Genomic DNA, 14,452 nt, shown 5'->3' with positions numbered 1-14,452 from the left:
AGATATGTCACTCACTTTCCTGCCATCTTAACCAAATTATCCCTCATCTTGATGGATAAAGGCCATGATTTTGGCCATAAATATTGTCCTAAGTCTTAGGACTAACGTTCTCAAAGCTGAGTCATGAGCAGTTGTTTGTTCCCGCGATCTGGACTCCATACTCCGCTGCATTTTTCAGTACTACTTTTCCGTGTTGTTGCAGCATTTCAGCTCGTCTTTTGCTATCTATATGCTTCTAACAGCTCTGTCTCTGCTCCCAACTCATTCTATCTGCATCAGGAACCAGAAAACAGAGAGGTTGAAACTATTTTTAAAGCTGAAATAAAATAGGCTATCAGCAAGGTTCTGAGACTGTTATTAAATTGTACGGTCATTATGATACCTATTTTTGGCTATTCAACTCCGTCTCTTTCTTCAGGAACTTTTCTATAATCCAGAAATTTGAGGGGCCTACCTAAACAGCTTTATGAAAAAAAATTGTAATGTCTCTAAAAGACATGATGATCTTTTGAAGTTTTTATGTAGTCTTACTTCAACACACTCTGAAGAAAATGGCCATAAGGAATAGGCAACCTTTCTTGGTTACTCAGCCTATTTATCACTCATATGCTGTGTGAGCGTGTGTGTGCACGTGTGTGTGTTCAGTATAGTGAGCTCAGTGTTGGATAATTACTATTTGAACTTAGGATGTAAGACAAATGAATGGCAACTCACAGATTTCACAATTTGCTACTGTAAATTATTCTCTACTTGTGTCCTTGTCCAAAAACATTGGAAATACGAGACAAAACAGTATAATCACGTTTTATATATAGTAGTATCAATTGGATACCATAAACAATATGAATGGTAAGTAATTATTATTCATATTATCCAACTTGATATTAGTGGACTGTGATGGTTAATTTTGTGTTCACTTGACTGGGCTAAGGGATGCCCAGATAGCTGGTAAAACATTATTTCTCCATGTGTCTATGAGGATATTTCTGGAAGAGATCAGCATTTGAATCAATAGACTCAGCAAAGAAGATCTCCCTCACCAATGCAGGTGGGCATCACCCAATCTCGGGGTCTGAAAAGAATAGAAAGGCAGAGGAAGGGCGGATGTGCTCTCACTTGAGCTGGGACGTCGATCTTCTCTTGCCCTTGGATACAGGTGCTTGTGGTTCTCAGGCCTTTGGATTCGGACTGGGACTTACACCATTGGCTTTCCTGGTTCTCAAGCCTTCGGGTTGGAACTGAAACTACAGTTTTTTCTGCCCTCCAGGTAGCAGACAGCAGATGATGGGACTTCTCAGCATCCACAGTTGCATGAGCCAGTCTCCCAAAACAAACCTCTTTCTATATGTCTATATGTCCTATTGGTTCTGTTTCTCTGGAGAATCCTGACTAACATATGGATGCACTTGGGAAAATTCCTAAATACTATTGAGAATAACCTTCTTCTGATCATCAAACTACAGTAAGTCAGTCCCTGGGCTAGTACTGGGGGACATCAACAATAAATAAGATCTCTTTTGAGTGGTAAATCTCTATTGGGTGGAATAACATATATTATTCCAAAATAAATGTTTGGAATATTTATTCACAGAACATAACCTTCTTTTATGTGGATAATTAGTGCTACATAAGCAATCAGATGGCCAAACAATCACACTCTCCTTACACGAGATTGAAGACAATATAAGACAATATTGGCTTTATTTGCAGCATTAAATTTCTTTGAGTTACCATGCTTAATATAGTTCTTAAAGTTTAATGATGATAAAGGAAGTGGGCAAACCTAGATAACATAATATCAATGCAAAAAGTAATACACAAATTTTTCAAATATACAATTTTGGTAAGTCAAAGAAAGGTAAAGAGGAGTAAATTTTTGCAATTTATGGAATTCTTATAGTAAATAATACTAGCACTTCTTAGAGAATTTGATATGGTGGTTCATACAGTCTATTTTAAGTCCAAATTTAAGTTTACAGGACTCTGAGGTTGGCTTTGTGTTTTTAATGGTTTTTTCCAAACACATTCTGAGCAAATGCCACGTATTGATCCAATAGTACTTTTAATTACCAATGTCTTTTAGAATTAGATGTTAACATTTACAAAAAGAGCCAGAAAAAATAGCTCCTTGTTTTTTCCCCTCAGTTTTTCTTGTAAATTACTTTGCCAGTTGTCTGACCTGGCACAGTGGCCTTCCTGGTTCCTTTTGAGAAGTCATGAGACCCTGAGGAGGGTGATTCCAGCATGAAGACCAGCACACCCAGGATCTCTCTAGCTTCTTCCTTCCACGAGCCCAAACACTCAAAGCCAACATGTTACCCTTTTTCTACAGACATGATGCCTCCTCTCTTTGCCCTGCCACTTTTGGAATGCATATCTATTTGGATTTTCTCTGATTTCTGAATTCATCCTTCAACAAACATACCATTTTTGGTCTCTTTTCCTTCTCATCGCCCATGGCAAGGGACAGCTCACTCCATTCCTGAACCAGCACAAGCTGCTGAACACACTCTGGGGAAAAGTCTGGGCCCTCAAACTGACTCGGAAGGTGGATTAAGACATAAATCTAACTTAAGGCCTTATGCTGCGTGAAAATGGTGCACTGGTGCGGAAATGTCTCCAGACCTCTGAGCGCTCATCACATAGGCTTTCCTCAACTGGAGAATATTACCAGCAGTTAGCTATTGCCCATTACAATTTGAGGTCACCCTGGTGGAAGATATCCTAAGATCAAATGAGTCCCTACAGGACTATAGGACCTTCAGAAGAAATCAAGTGTAAAATGAACCACAGAAAGCCTTAATCATAAAAAAATTATGTTCTGTACCAATTGAACTCCAAGCCTAGATAACCCCTCCACCAAATTAGGTCTCTTTCTGATCCAGAAACTTCAGCTTAAACAGCCCATGAATAAGAATGTGAGGTAGGATATGTTTATTTAAACACACTATTATCTATATAGTTCAGTGGCCTTTATGTGAAGACCACTAAAGCATGACAAATGAAAGAAAACTCTTCTGAATCACAGTGACATCATGAGAGGAGGCTTTGAAGGAATGAAAAAACCTTAAACCTGTATCAACTCAATGCATCTAATATTTAAGAAGACTATTTCTTTGCTCTTGCCTTTGTTTTCATAACTATAAAGAGAAACGTGCCATTTGGTTAAGGTAACTGCTGGTGGCTCAGTGTAACCATGGCTCCATAAAAGTGTGTGTAGGTTTTGCTTCACTGTGCAACTTCTCCCCAGAAGAGACAATGTTACAGCCAACTCCAGGAAGAACTATCTCTCCACTTGATGTGCTGGACCATCACAGAGTCCACTTCAGAGGGGCCTGGGAGACCCACTGTGCCCTGGAAGTTACTCAGGAAAACCGAAGCAGCAGCCCCGTGATCACGACCCTTAAAGATGTTCTGAAGTGTTCCACACCCATGCAGAAAAAGCACCCCCTCAGGACCCCTCGCAAGAGAGTAACTCAGTATCCTCGTGAAAAACGCATGGAAGATTATGAAGACTCGTCTTTTAAAAAACACACTGGAGTATACATTAGATAATGTCAACATTAGATTGGATAGCAATGAGCATTTGGAAAATGGAAAAAAAGAACTTATTCTCCTTTACATATACACGTGCAGATAAACACAAGTGGGCCCGTATGAATTCATACAAATGCACACAGATGCACGCTAACGTGTGTGTGTGTGTGCGTTTGTGTGTGTGTAATGTATATGTGATTGGGCCCATCTAAAAATCAGACACCAAGTATCCATAATACATTACTCACATATACTTAAAGATACAAGCAATGGATATTACATTTGGAAATATATGGCGCAGATACCTGCAATTTTTTTTTAATTTCAGTAAGATTTTGTGAAAATATTCTATTTCTTACCTACATTTCCAGTCATTAAGTATGAATTCTGAAAGTCCATCATCCCCATTCCAACAATGTGTATAAAATCTTCAATCACCTGCATTAACTCTATTGAGCCTGGGTAAATCTACAAAAATAAGCAAAGGTTAGATGAAATAAAAAGTCTATAAGATGGAATATACAACAAGAATTTAAAAAACTACATAATGAGATCATAAATGAGCTCTGATTTATTTGAAGAAATTTCTGCAACCGCCAACAGATGTATTTTTTGAACTAATAGTTGAGAATGACACCAAGTGTCACACAGCAAGAACTACGGAGGTGACATGTCACAGTGATTAACCCTCTATAATCTAAGGAAACTCAAAATATCTAACCGATTGTAGACTTAGAAACAGCACATCTTTACTTTTGATGGGTTCCTTTCCTCACTTTGATATAACATGGAACAAACACTGAAATTTTGAGCTTTTTACATTTTTTACTTCGCATCTATCTGATGGACACTGAAGAAAAAACAATTATTATTGCCATCATGAAGATATTTACAAACCATTAAGTTCACTGCAAAATAGTTAAACATCTCGAGAGAGACATTTATTTCTAACGATTATAATAGCCACTGTACGAATAATAATGTTAGCAATGATTTTACGATCATCAGACTAGCTCTAGTGTTGGTGCTCCAAATGTACATACACAAAACACACCCGACACCATGTGCCCCACGCAGTACAAGCAGATGAGTGTTTCCTTAGAGACAACCTGGTTCTGGCAACAGCTCACAGTGTGTGGAATATGAAAGCCACTTAAAAGTCACATGAATTTTAGCACGTAACCCATAAGGCTTATAAAGTCAGCCTGCATTACACAACCGTATTAGAGCAGAAAGTCTTTTGAAGTTAGGTTCAATTCTTTGAGCCATCCAGCGCCACTGCAGCTTCTAGCCTTGAAAAACTTAAGTGGATGAGGGAGTTTTAGTGCTTTGTATTCGCAAAGGCTAGTGCAGAAGAAGAGACACTGATTAGCAGGAAAGCAAACAGTGAGAGTGGACGGGGACGGGGTAGGAGGAAGACATGCTGGCAGGGTGGACAGCGGGCACAGGTGAGCAGTTCTACAGGAGCTGTGGCTGCGCCCCTCTAAAAGTCAGACAGCGAGGATGCATCTATAGTTGTAATTTTTTTTAATATCAGAAAGATTTGGGGAGAAATGCTATTTCTTACCTACATTTCCAATCACTAAATATGAACTCTGAAAGTTGATCATCCTCATTCTAAAAATGTGCATGAGATTTCCATCTGCTCCAAGCTCCTGCTACTACTGTACTTTTCCTTCGTGTCTGTGTAGGTGTATGTGTATATGAGTATGTGTAGTGGAAGGGTAAATACGAATTAAAAATAAGAGGCTTAATTCTCCCTATTGAAAGGGGACTCCCTCCTCCAGCCCCACCCCCTGCTCCCTTTTCTCAGAACTTTTACTTTAGAGAACTAGTAATTGTTAAGTTCCTTCTCTGTCTCTTTGAAATGTATGTAACTCTTTTTAAAAGCTGAATAGCCTTTTAAAGGCTGAAAGACCCAGGAATGTCCCTCTTTGAAATGCAGCCATCAAGGACCACAGAGCCCCCAGTTCTTGCTGCTGTGGAGGAGGGAGTCTAACCTCAGCAGGTGCCTGGCTCTAAGCTGCAAAACCACCTTCAATCTTTAAGATACTGGGAGAAAGTTACTTTTTCTTTGGATAAAGCCAGTTCACTAACGAGAAGGTCACCCAATTCCTGAGTGAATTTAGGATGAACTCTGTGACGACTGGTGCTGTCAAGTCCTCCTACGAGCACCAGTTACTGTTTATCTTGAGGACATATGTGTGATGGGTTGTCTCCCTTGGCTGTACAAAAGGGTGGGATTTCTTTCTGCCTTTTTGATCTCTTAGTGGATTGCCTGTGAAGGGCATCACATTCTAGTTTAACGTTTATTTAATAGTAAAATTGTTTTCTTTTCCTCTACCTTTGTGGAAAAGCTTTCTAGATTGGCAGTAGATTCGTTCTTAATTATATTTTCCCAATAGTATCGAATGTTGTAGAGCAGGAGTTGGTAAATGTTTTTCTATAAAGGGTCAGACAGTGACTATTTCAGGCTTTTTGGTCATGGGGTCTCTGTTGGAAATACTCATCTCTGTCCTCCGTGTACTAAAACAGTCATAGATAATACGTAAATGAATGGGGGTGGCTATAGTCTCAAACTTTATTTACAAAGCAGGTGTCAGGCTGGAGTCGGCTCACTGGCCGCAGTTTGCCCACTCCTTTTGTAGAGACACATGAATTTTTCAGTATAACAAGGAAATACAGAACATAATAGCCTGAGTGAAGTGGTTTGACTTGACTGAAATGGACTTGTCAACTCCAACCACAATGATGGTGTATAAAATAGTGCTTTGGAGAGTCTCGGAGTCTTTTCTTCACTTTAGTATACGATGTTTTTAGTAGGATGCTTTAACTAAACAGAGTTTGTTCCTTCATAACTGGGGCTTATGTGTAGCAAACAAGTTCTGAAATGGCTCTATTTATCATTCAGAAGTGTAAACTATGTTTGCACAACCCTTCTGACGTCGATACTCACGGTTTTACTCAGCCAGTTCTCCAAATGCACACAGACCTATGTTTTATACTGTGTTTTGTTGAGGTTATTCCTCTAGGATAAGATAAGGGGACCCACAACGGACTACCTTTGGTAGATTTTAAACAGCTCTTATTTCCGAGGAGGTCACCTTCTGAGCCACAAACTTGGAGACTCATTTACAATGTGGCTGCATTTATGACAACACTTTTCAGTAAAAGCTACGAAACAGTTGTTTTCTTATTTCAAATAGTTATTTTAAAAAAGCATTCAGGATCATCACTACTGAAAAAGATATTTAAAAGATAAGAATATAGCTAACTCAAAATCATAAGTAAATAGATGGACTAGGGATTCAGGATTTTCCATTGACGAGAAGCTCTTCCACCATTCATTATTTGTTCAAGTTGGGACCTCACAGTAAATAACACCATCTGATGAACTGCAGTCTTGTTTTAAATAGGGCATTATACACTTGTTCTAAATATATCCATAATTAATAGTCTCCAGCATTCTGGAGAGATGTGCTTAGCCTCCGCAGCTGTATTCTAAGGAAATACACCATTTTCTTACAGTGAGTGAATGAGGCTCTCGTCTAGAAGAAAGCCAAGGAGAAATATATAATTCAAACTAGCAGAAAAAGATAGATTCAGAGTCTTAAACTAAGGAGTAATTTTCTCTTGCTATGGCCAGAAGCACCGAATTTGTACCTGATAATGAGGTGGCCGCACACAGGACTATTTTTAGAGCTCCTGTCATAATGGGGATAAAGGGCATGCTTTACTCTTGAAGCCCAGAACATGATTCTAAAGGGAAAAGGGGGAGATGGTTCACCTGAACCCCAGTACATAGTCTTATTTTCAAGATTGCATTGTTCTCTTGGATTTTTAGCAAAGGTCAAGTAGAAAACTTAAAGAACTTTAATATTCAGTTGAATTAAATTTCACATGATTTTTTTAAAACACGCATATTCTCCCCATCTTAACCTCTAACCCACTTTCTCTGTAATTCAGAAAAAATGTGTGCCGGTCAGTATAGCACAAATGGCAGTGCAAGGCATTTTAAACTAAACCAATAAGGCCACTTGCCACCCTGCTCATGCAGAGGAGAAAGAGACAAAAGCAGAATACACATTTTTTTTTAATGGGAACTTATTTTTACAACTCTTGGCTTTGAATCAAAATGCACATCGGTATATATAATCTAGATTATATGTAACATTGCAGTAAATGCAGATGATTTTACTAGTTAGTTCCCCACAGTTTGGTTTGCAATACGTGCTTTTAGATTTGCTGCCTTTCCCACAGTCTGTAGACAGGAAAGACACTGATTGGTGAGGCATATAGTTATTATGTATCAATAACTTACTTAAAGTTATAAACTACTTAAACCTGCTCAGTCTTTTCACATTTATAAATATCATCCATTCCATACATTGTTACAATAAAAGAGATCACTTGTTTTCTCTAAAATTAGTATGATATAATCTAGAATGACTTTTAAAATTTTCCTTTTATGTTCTTAGAATTGCAAGCCACTAATTTCTTCAATTTTTTCCAAACTTTATTCATCCAACTTCATTTTAAGTTTTGAAATAACTCCAACCTTACCTGTTGTGCATCCTCCCATTTTTCCTTGTTTTCTTCATCTAGAAGGTTGCTAACTATTTGAAAGAAGTTCTGTGAATTAAATTAGATAAAAGGTTTAATGTTACAGGAGGGAAGATACTTTTCAACAACATCTGTTTGGACTGATTATGTGGTGAGGGTACAAATGCTTTGCAATATTGCTTTGTGATTCTAACATATCATTCTAGAAATCTCTGAGGACTCTTTCTCAGCACCATAATTCCAACATTTCTGTATAACTTCATACACACACATCAGAAAACATCAGAATAGGTAAAACACTTATTTTCACTCACAGTTATCTGCTCCATTATAGTCTCTATATTCTATTCTGTCATACTATTGTACAATTATTCCTTACAAATAAGCTTTCTGCCTCCTGTAATGAAAGTCCCTGGCGTCTGTCTTATTACATGTTATCCAGATAACCGTGAACCACGATTGCTCCCTACCCACAGTGCTGTTTCAAAGAGCATTTCAGGGAAGACAGACTGCAGGCAAAGCTGAGGCAGGGCACAGTCTCCTCAGCTGGACGCTGGCTCTGCCCTTCTGGATATTTTAGTTTACTTGCACAACTGCCTATTGCAGAGTACACGAAATTTTCCATGTGCCCGGCACATGTGGTAAGTGCTCAATAAATTTTAGCTATTTTTAAATTATTATTCTTTACTCTTCTGCCTTTTGCCAACAAGCCAAAATGGAGGGAAGAACAGACACAGTAACTTGTTGCTACTCAAGTTCCATATCCTTGCCATCACCGTCATCCCTAACCAGCTGTTGAAGACCTATTGGTTTTTGCCTCCACCTAGCAATACCCACAACGAGGTTGTGGTTTTCCCCCTCGGTACAGACAGGCACAGTTGGGCATTCACTTTTCATTCCCCATGTCTGCATTGGCAGAGAGTAAGGCTCAGGTCAGTTCAGCTGTGCATTGTATACACGCTAGCGCTCATTGTATACACGAGGGATTTTATCAGAGAGAGACCTTCCTGTCCTCTCACAATACACTGTGTGTACAAGACACAGGAGCCAGGAGAGGACAGCCGGGGTGCCTGTGAAGACGAGCAGTGACTTGGGGTCACAGGAGACCTAAGAAGGGTAAAGTGAAGCTATGACATTTGTCTTAAGCTACGCAGAAGGTGGTCTCTTGGCTGGTCCTCAGAGCCCACCTCTCCTAACTGGTCTATATAATTTAGCAGGAGCACTGCCCTGTACGGATGCGTTAGCTTAGGCAGGACTCCCTTGAGGGGGAAAGAACCACAATTTTTTAGCCTCGTCAGCCTTCCTCCATATCTAGCTTTTCAAAACAGGCCTTTATTCTAAATCCAGATAAATTCACCTGGATGTTTTTAGAAGGAAACCAAGCTGCTTCATTCCCTCTTCTCTCGTGGTTTGAAGCTGTTAGTATCTATATTTAATTGCCCTATTTGTGCTATTTATTTTAACAGTTCCTGGCAATCACGTGGTTGAAACATGTTTCGAGTCATAACCTCTACAAAAGTTACACAATATTTTATGCAACTCTGGAAAAAGTTGCCCGTCTGTTTTAGACCCGTTTTCAATTTGTTTAACCTTTTTGTACTACCAGCCATTTTTTCCACCTAAAATTTCCTGGTTGGAGTGATAACATTTTCAGGGCTTAGTCCATTGAGCCGTAACTCTACCTCTGGGCAGGGAGAATTAACCTTCAGAGTTCCTCAATTGCCTGTGGCTGGTTAACTCACTAGGGGACATGGTGCTAATGAGGCAAAAGTTGCATATTTCATCCCCGTACATTCCAGTCGGCTGTGCTGAGGCCCATGGCCGTGGTCTGTGTCCGAACCCCTCCAACATTTCACACAAAATGCATGCTGCCGCTAACAGGAGACACCAGGAGGATGGCAGGCAATTTGTGCAAATGCATCTCCATTTCTGGGAAAACACTTCACCAAGCACGTTTTACTGACACTGGGTCAGTGATTCTGCTCTGTACATGAAGGCTGGTGAGCACACACAATTCCTTGATCAAAATTATAAATCCAGAGTTCAGTTTTTTTAAAATCACCAAAGGGCATACATTTAAAAAAAACCAAATTCCTAAAATACACATTCAACTAACCAGAGGTTGTAAGAAATGTTTTTGTACCATTTTCTAAGGCCAATAAAGCCTAAATCAGCATGGGAAAGTAGTACAGAATAAAATTCTCCTTCTAGCTCCCTGTTGACTGGATTTGGGAATGATCAGCTATGGGGCCGCGCAGGGGCAGAGGGAGCTAAGCCCGACCATCTCAGGCAGGGGGTGGGGTGGGCCTTTATGGGGAGGCTGAGTCTTTCGTGGTCATCAGCGTATCCTCAGCGCATGCACCAGCTTGTCCACAGCGAGCGTGTGATACAGGCCTAACTCGACAGGAATAACGGGGTGACAAAGTCAGTGTGCGTCAGCGTCCCTAACAAGACCCAAGCGCCATTCCTGCGAGCTGACCCTGCTCTAACGCATCTCACACACATCGAGGAAATTTATACACATCAATCCACTTTGACATTTGCTCAAAGATCCTACTGACAGAACACAGCAGAACCAAACAGAACAATATTTTGAAGAAGAGACTCATAACATTTCAGGTCATTTGATTGAATTTCGGAGAAAAGTATGAACCAGCTTCCACGGCAGCAGAGCCAGCAGGTGCTCGAGCCCTCTGAGAGCTCTGCTGATTGTGGTAATCTCTCTCCTCTGATGATTTATGGGTCAGGCCCCTGATGTCAGCCCCTGAGCTGCCTCTGACCGTAGGTTCTGCTTTGTTTTAATCAGTCCCAATCTCTATGGCCTAGATGATTTGAAGAATGGAGTGTCCTCGGCAGAGTCTGAGTTTGGAGCTTGAACGAGGCAGACCTGGTTTGAAACTCCCCAGCGTTTATTATTCGTGTGGCTCTGGGCTCAGGTTGCCTGGCTGGGCCTCCGTGCTCTGACCTGTACGACAGAAACGATGACAGCTGCCTGGCAGAGCTATGTGCAGCTTGGAGCTCATTCGGAGCACGGTATCTGACACATGGTAAGTGCTCAGGATATGGTGGCTTTATGATTTTACTCCCATTGCGTTATCCTTTTTATGACTGGCTGCATGAGCTGTATTTACAGCCATATTATGGCGAGTATGCACCTACAATGAAGCCACAGACTTTCACAGCCAGCGGCACTGTCTCCTGTCCTCTCTTGCAGCCTCTTCCTGTCTGGGTGATGCAGAAGGCACAGAGCTGATGCACCAATACCTTCAGGGTCCATCATTTGTTCGGCAAAACCTCTCCTTCCGAAGAATGCAATCTGCTGGGAGGGGTTTCAGGGTTGTTGTTATTAGACACCAACTGTGTGAGGGGCCCCGCGCCAAGTGGTCGTGGACACAAGGCCAAGGAGGTGCGACTCTTTGCAGGAAGTATCACGGAAATCAGCGCAGTAAACGTACATGATAAAGAGAGACGCAAACGCCTCTGCCACATTCAGAGGGCAGGCCCTAGACGCGGCCCTGATACAAAAAGGACACGCCATTTTACAGAAAGCGGTAAGTAACTCTTTGTCCTACTTCGGATTGGCTTCCACTTGACAGATTTCTCATAGATTACGTACAATTGTCTACCGATATACTGAAGCATGTCTGAGCATTGAGTGTCTGCTGAATTCCTCGTGGGAATAGAGCTGTAGATGACATGAGTAGTCTGAGACATCTGAGCCACAGGAAACGTGTTCTCCTCCCCAGCCCAGCAGCAAGGTGCTTAGACATTGAGAGACAAAGACAGGCCCTAAGAAATAAGACTTGATGACGGTTTGAAGGAATTGTGGGGGTCCTGACTAGCAATACAGGGGCCTCCAAGAAAGGCTTCAGGCTGAACAAGCAGCAGGGACCAGCCGTTGGTATAAGGATGTCTCACCCAGGACAGGACACTGATCCCCAGTCTACAGGGCAGCTGATGGCCGCAAGGCCAGGCAGGATCCGGCCCCTCCTCTCTCTCCCACTCCATCTCGGGCCACCCTGCCCACACTCTCTGCACTCCGGGTTCATCAGGCTTCTCCGTGCATCCCGACCCTTCTCTGCCTCTGGGCCTACAGAATGCTGTTACCTTTCTTCAGAAGGCTCTACTTCCCGTCTTTACTTGGATTATCCTCTCTTGTCCTTCACGTCTAGATTTCTATGCAATTTCCTCAAAAAATGCCTTATCAGATCACCACCACTGCCCTAAGTATAATGGTTCTGCATATTCTCTTTTTTTCCTCATTTTAATTGGTGAACATTTTTATTTTTCATTTACCAATATCTTTGTCATTCATGCTTGGCAATAAAACCCCACATACAAGGAAACATGAGTTCATAGAAGTAATCAGTAATCAGTATAAACCCTGAAAATATGATGTAAAGGAAGAGGTTGTATCTCCCATAAGGGGCCCTGTTCTCCGCTCTGATAGCCAGCTCTCCCACATACAGCGTGAATTAGCGTGACATCTCTGACTCCACGCCACCTCTACATCCATACACCAGCGACTCAGTAAAACTATCATGCATTAATTCAAGGATAAATAATTGCCCCTTCACCCCAACCTAGAACGGAGGATACTGATGCTGGCCAGCCAGCAGCACAGCCCCCACTTCCAGGGTAGCAAACCCACTGACTTGCTGTTGCTCTGTGTAGTCTTCCTTTAGAGTATATCACAATTTTTAATTATGATTTATTTGTGTGATCTTCAGTTTAGGGCCTTTTCCTCTCTCAGCGTATAATCTAGTTGGGATTATTTCTCTTTTGTTTACTCTTGTGCCCCCACTGTACAGCATACAGCACAGGAAAACGTAAATACTCAAATATTTCAAGTTGATTGATTGCGTCCCTGCTGTGTATAAGGCAATGGGACAGGCACTGGGGGAATTGGAAAAATCAATAAACGGTCCCCACCTAATTTACTGCCTCCTTTCCAATTCAGCACTCTCCTCTGCCATATAGCCAATGCCACCAGGGTTCTCACTGTGACCAGGAAGGAGATATGACACTTGTTTTTACAGATAAGAACCCTGGTTATCTTGAGTAAATATGGGATGAAACTCTCCCTATGTAAAATGGCATTCTGAAGTCTCAAGGCCGTCCTGAGCACAGATACATAGTTTTGAGAAGTTGTGGGGCCTAACTAATGGAGAGGAAGCAGCTGTGGACGTTTGACCCTGGTCCTGGGGTTTGGACACAGCAACAACCAAGGAAGGGAACTCCTCGTCCACAAATACAGCCCATTCTTTGCCAAACACAGTGAACCCACCCTATGCCTCACCAACACTGCCCACCCCTGGCAGAATGCATTTGGTGCATACATGCTGCTTTGTTCACAAAAGAACGGCATGGGGAGAGCTACAAAAATATAACCCAGGTGGCAAAGTGAAGGGGGATTTGGCAAGGAAGAAGAAGGAGGAAGGAACTGTCACTAAGAAAGTTTATCAACAGCCCAAAGTAGTGACGATGAAGGCCAAAAGGAGAGCAGTGGATGAGGGAATGGAAGGGCAAAGAAAGACATGGGAAACACCAGAGAAGCAGCAATGCATCTACTTCCTCGAGAAGTACTTATCGAACACCTGCTGTGTACTTGGCCCTGTTCTAAGTGCTGGGATACGACAGTGAGCAAGGCACATGGGAGTTCCCGCCCTCACAGAGCTTACACTCCATTGGGTAAGGAAAGGCAATAAATAAGTAACTAAATGTAAAAAATAAGATGATTTCACATGGTGATACAAAAACAAAATAGCCTATGGGGATAGAGTGATTGGGTCAGGGAGAGGTGTGTATGTGTGTGTGTGTGTGTGTGTGTTTGTGTGTGTGTGTGTGAGTCTGTGGAGACTGCTTTAGGTGGAACAGTCAGCAGGAAAGAGCTTTCTAAGGAGGTGGCATCTGAGATGAGAACAGGGTGATGAGAAGGAGAAAGCCATGGGAAGACCCAAGGAAGAGAGTTCCAGAAAACAATGGGATGAGAAAGTACAAATTCCCTGGGTCGAGGGGACAGTGTGGACAAGTTTGGGAAGCAGAAAGAAGGCCAATATAGCTAGAGTGGTTGTGAACAGGGGTTGGATGGGGTGGAGGGGAGGATATTCATACTGGCTGAAGAAGATAGGCAAAGGATCAGACAAAGTGGGGCCTTGATCCTCCGATGGCGATGTGACATGAGTTTCATTCAAGATAAAAATCTAACTTTGGCTGCAGAGTGGAAAACAAAGTTCAGGAGAGTGAAATGACAACAGGGAGGCCAGACAATGTCCTGTTTATGGACAGGAGGCGACAGTAGCTTGGTTTAGGGAAACCCATGACGTGGTGACAGACTGCACGGGAGGGACAG

General features: G+C 41.8%; 1 protein-coding gene across 1 annotated transcript in view; it reads right to left on the bottom strand.

The window, feature by feature from the left end:
- Positions 1-14,452, bottom strand: part of LOC147915747 (adhesion G protein-coupled receptor B3-like) — a 114,583-nt gene that overhangs the window by 21,014 nt on the left and 79,117 nt on the right. The window contains exons 10-11 of the mRNA XM_087437837.1: positions 8,101-8,169; positions 3,897-4,005 (exon numbers count right to left, since the gene is read on the bottom strand). Of these exons, the coding sequence (XP_087293963.1) occupies positions 3,897-4,005; positions 8,101-8,169 (178 nt within the window). The remainder of the gene's footprint in view (positions 1-3,896; positions 4,006-8,100; positions 8,170-14,452) is intronic.

This window comes from Ceratotherium simum, chromosome 13 (genome assembly GCF_057802395.1).
Source record: "Ceratotherium simum simum isolate JZ-2026a chromosome 13, ASM5780239v1, whole genome shotgun sequence".
Taxonomy (NCBI): domain Eukaryota; kingdom Metazoa; phylum Chordata; class Mammalia; order Perissodactyla; family Rhinocerotidae; genus Ceratotherium; species Ceratotherium simum.
The sequence above is the reverse complement of the archived record's forward strand: the minus strand, read 5'-3'. Positions and strand labels throughout refer to the sequence as shown.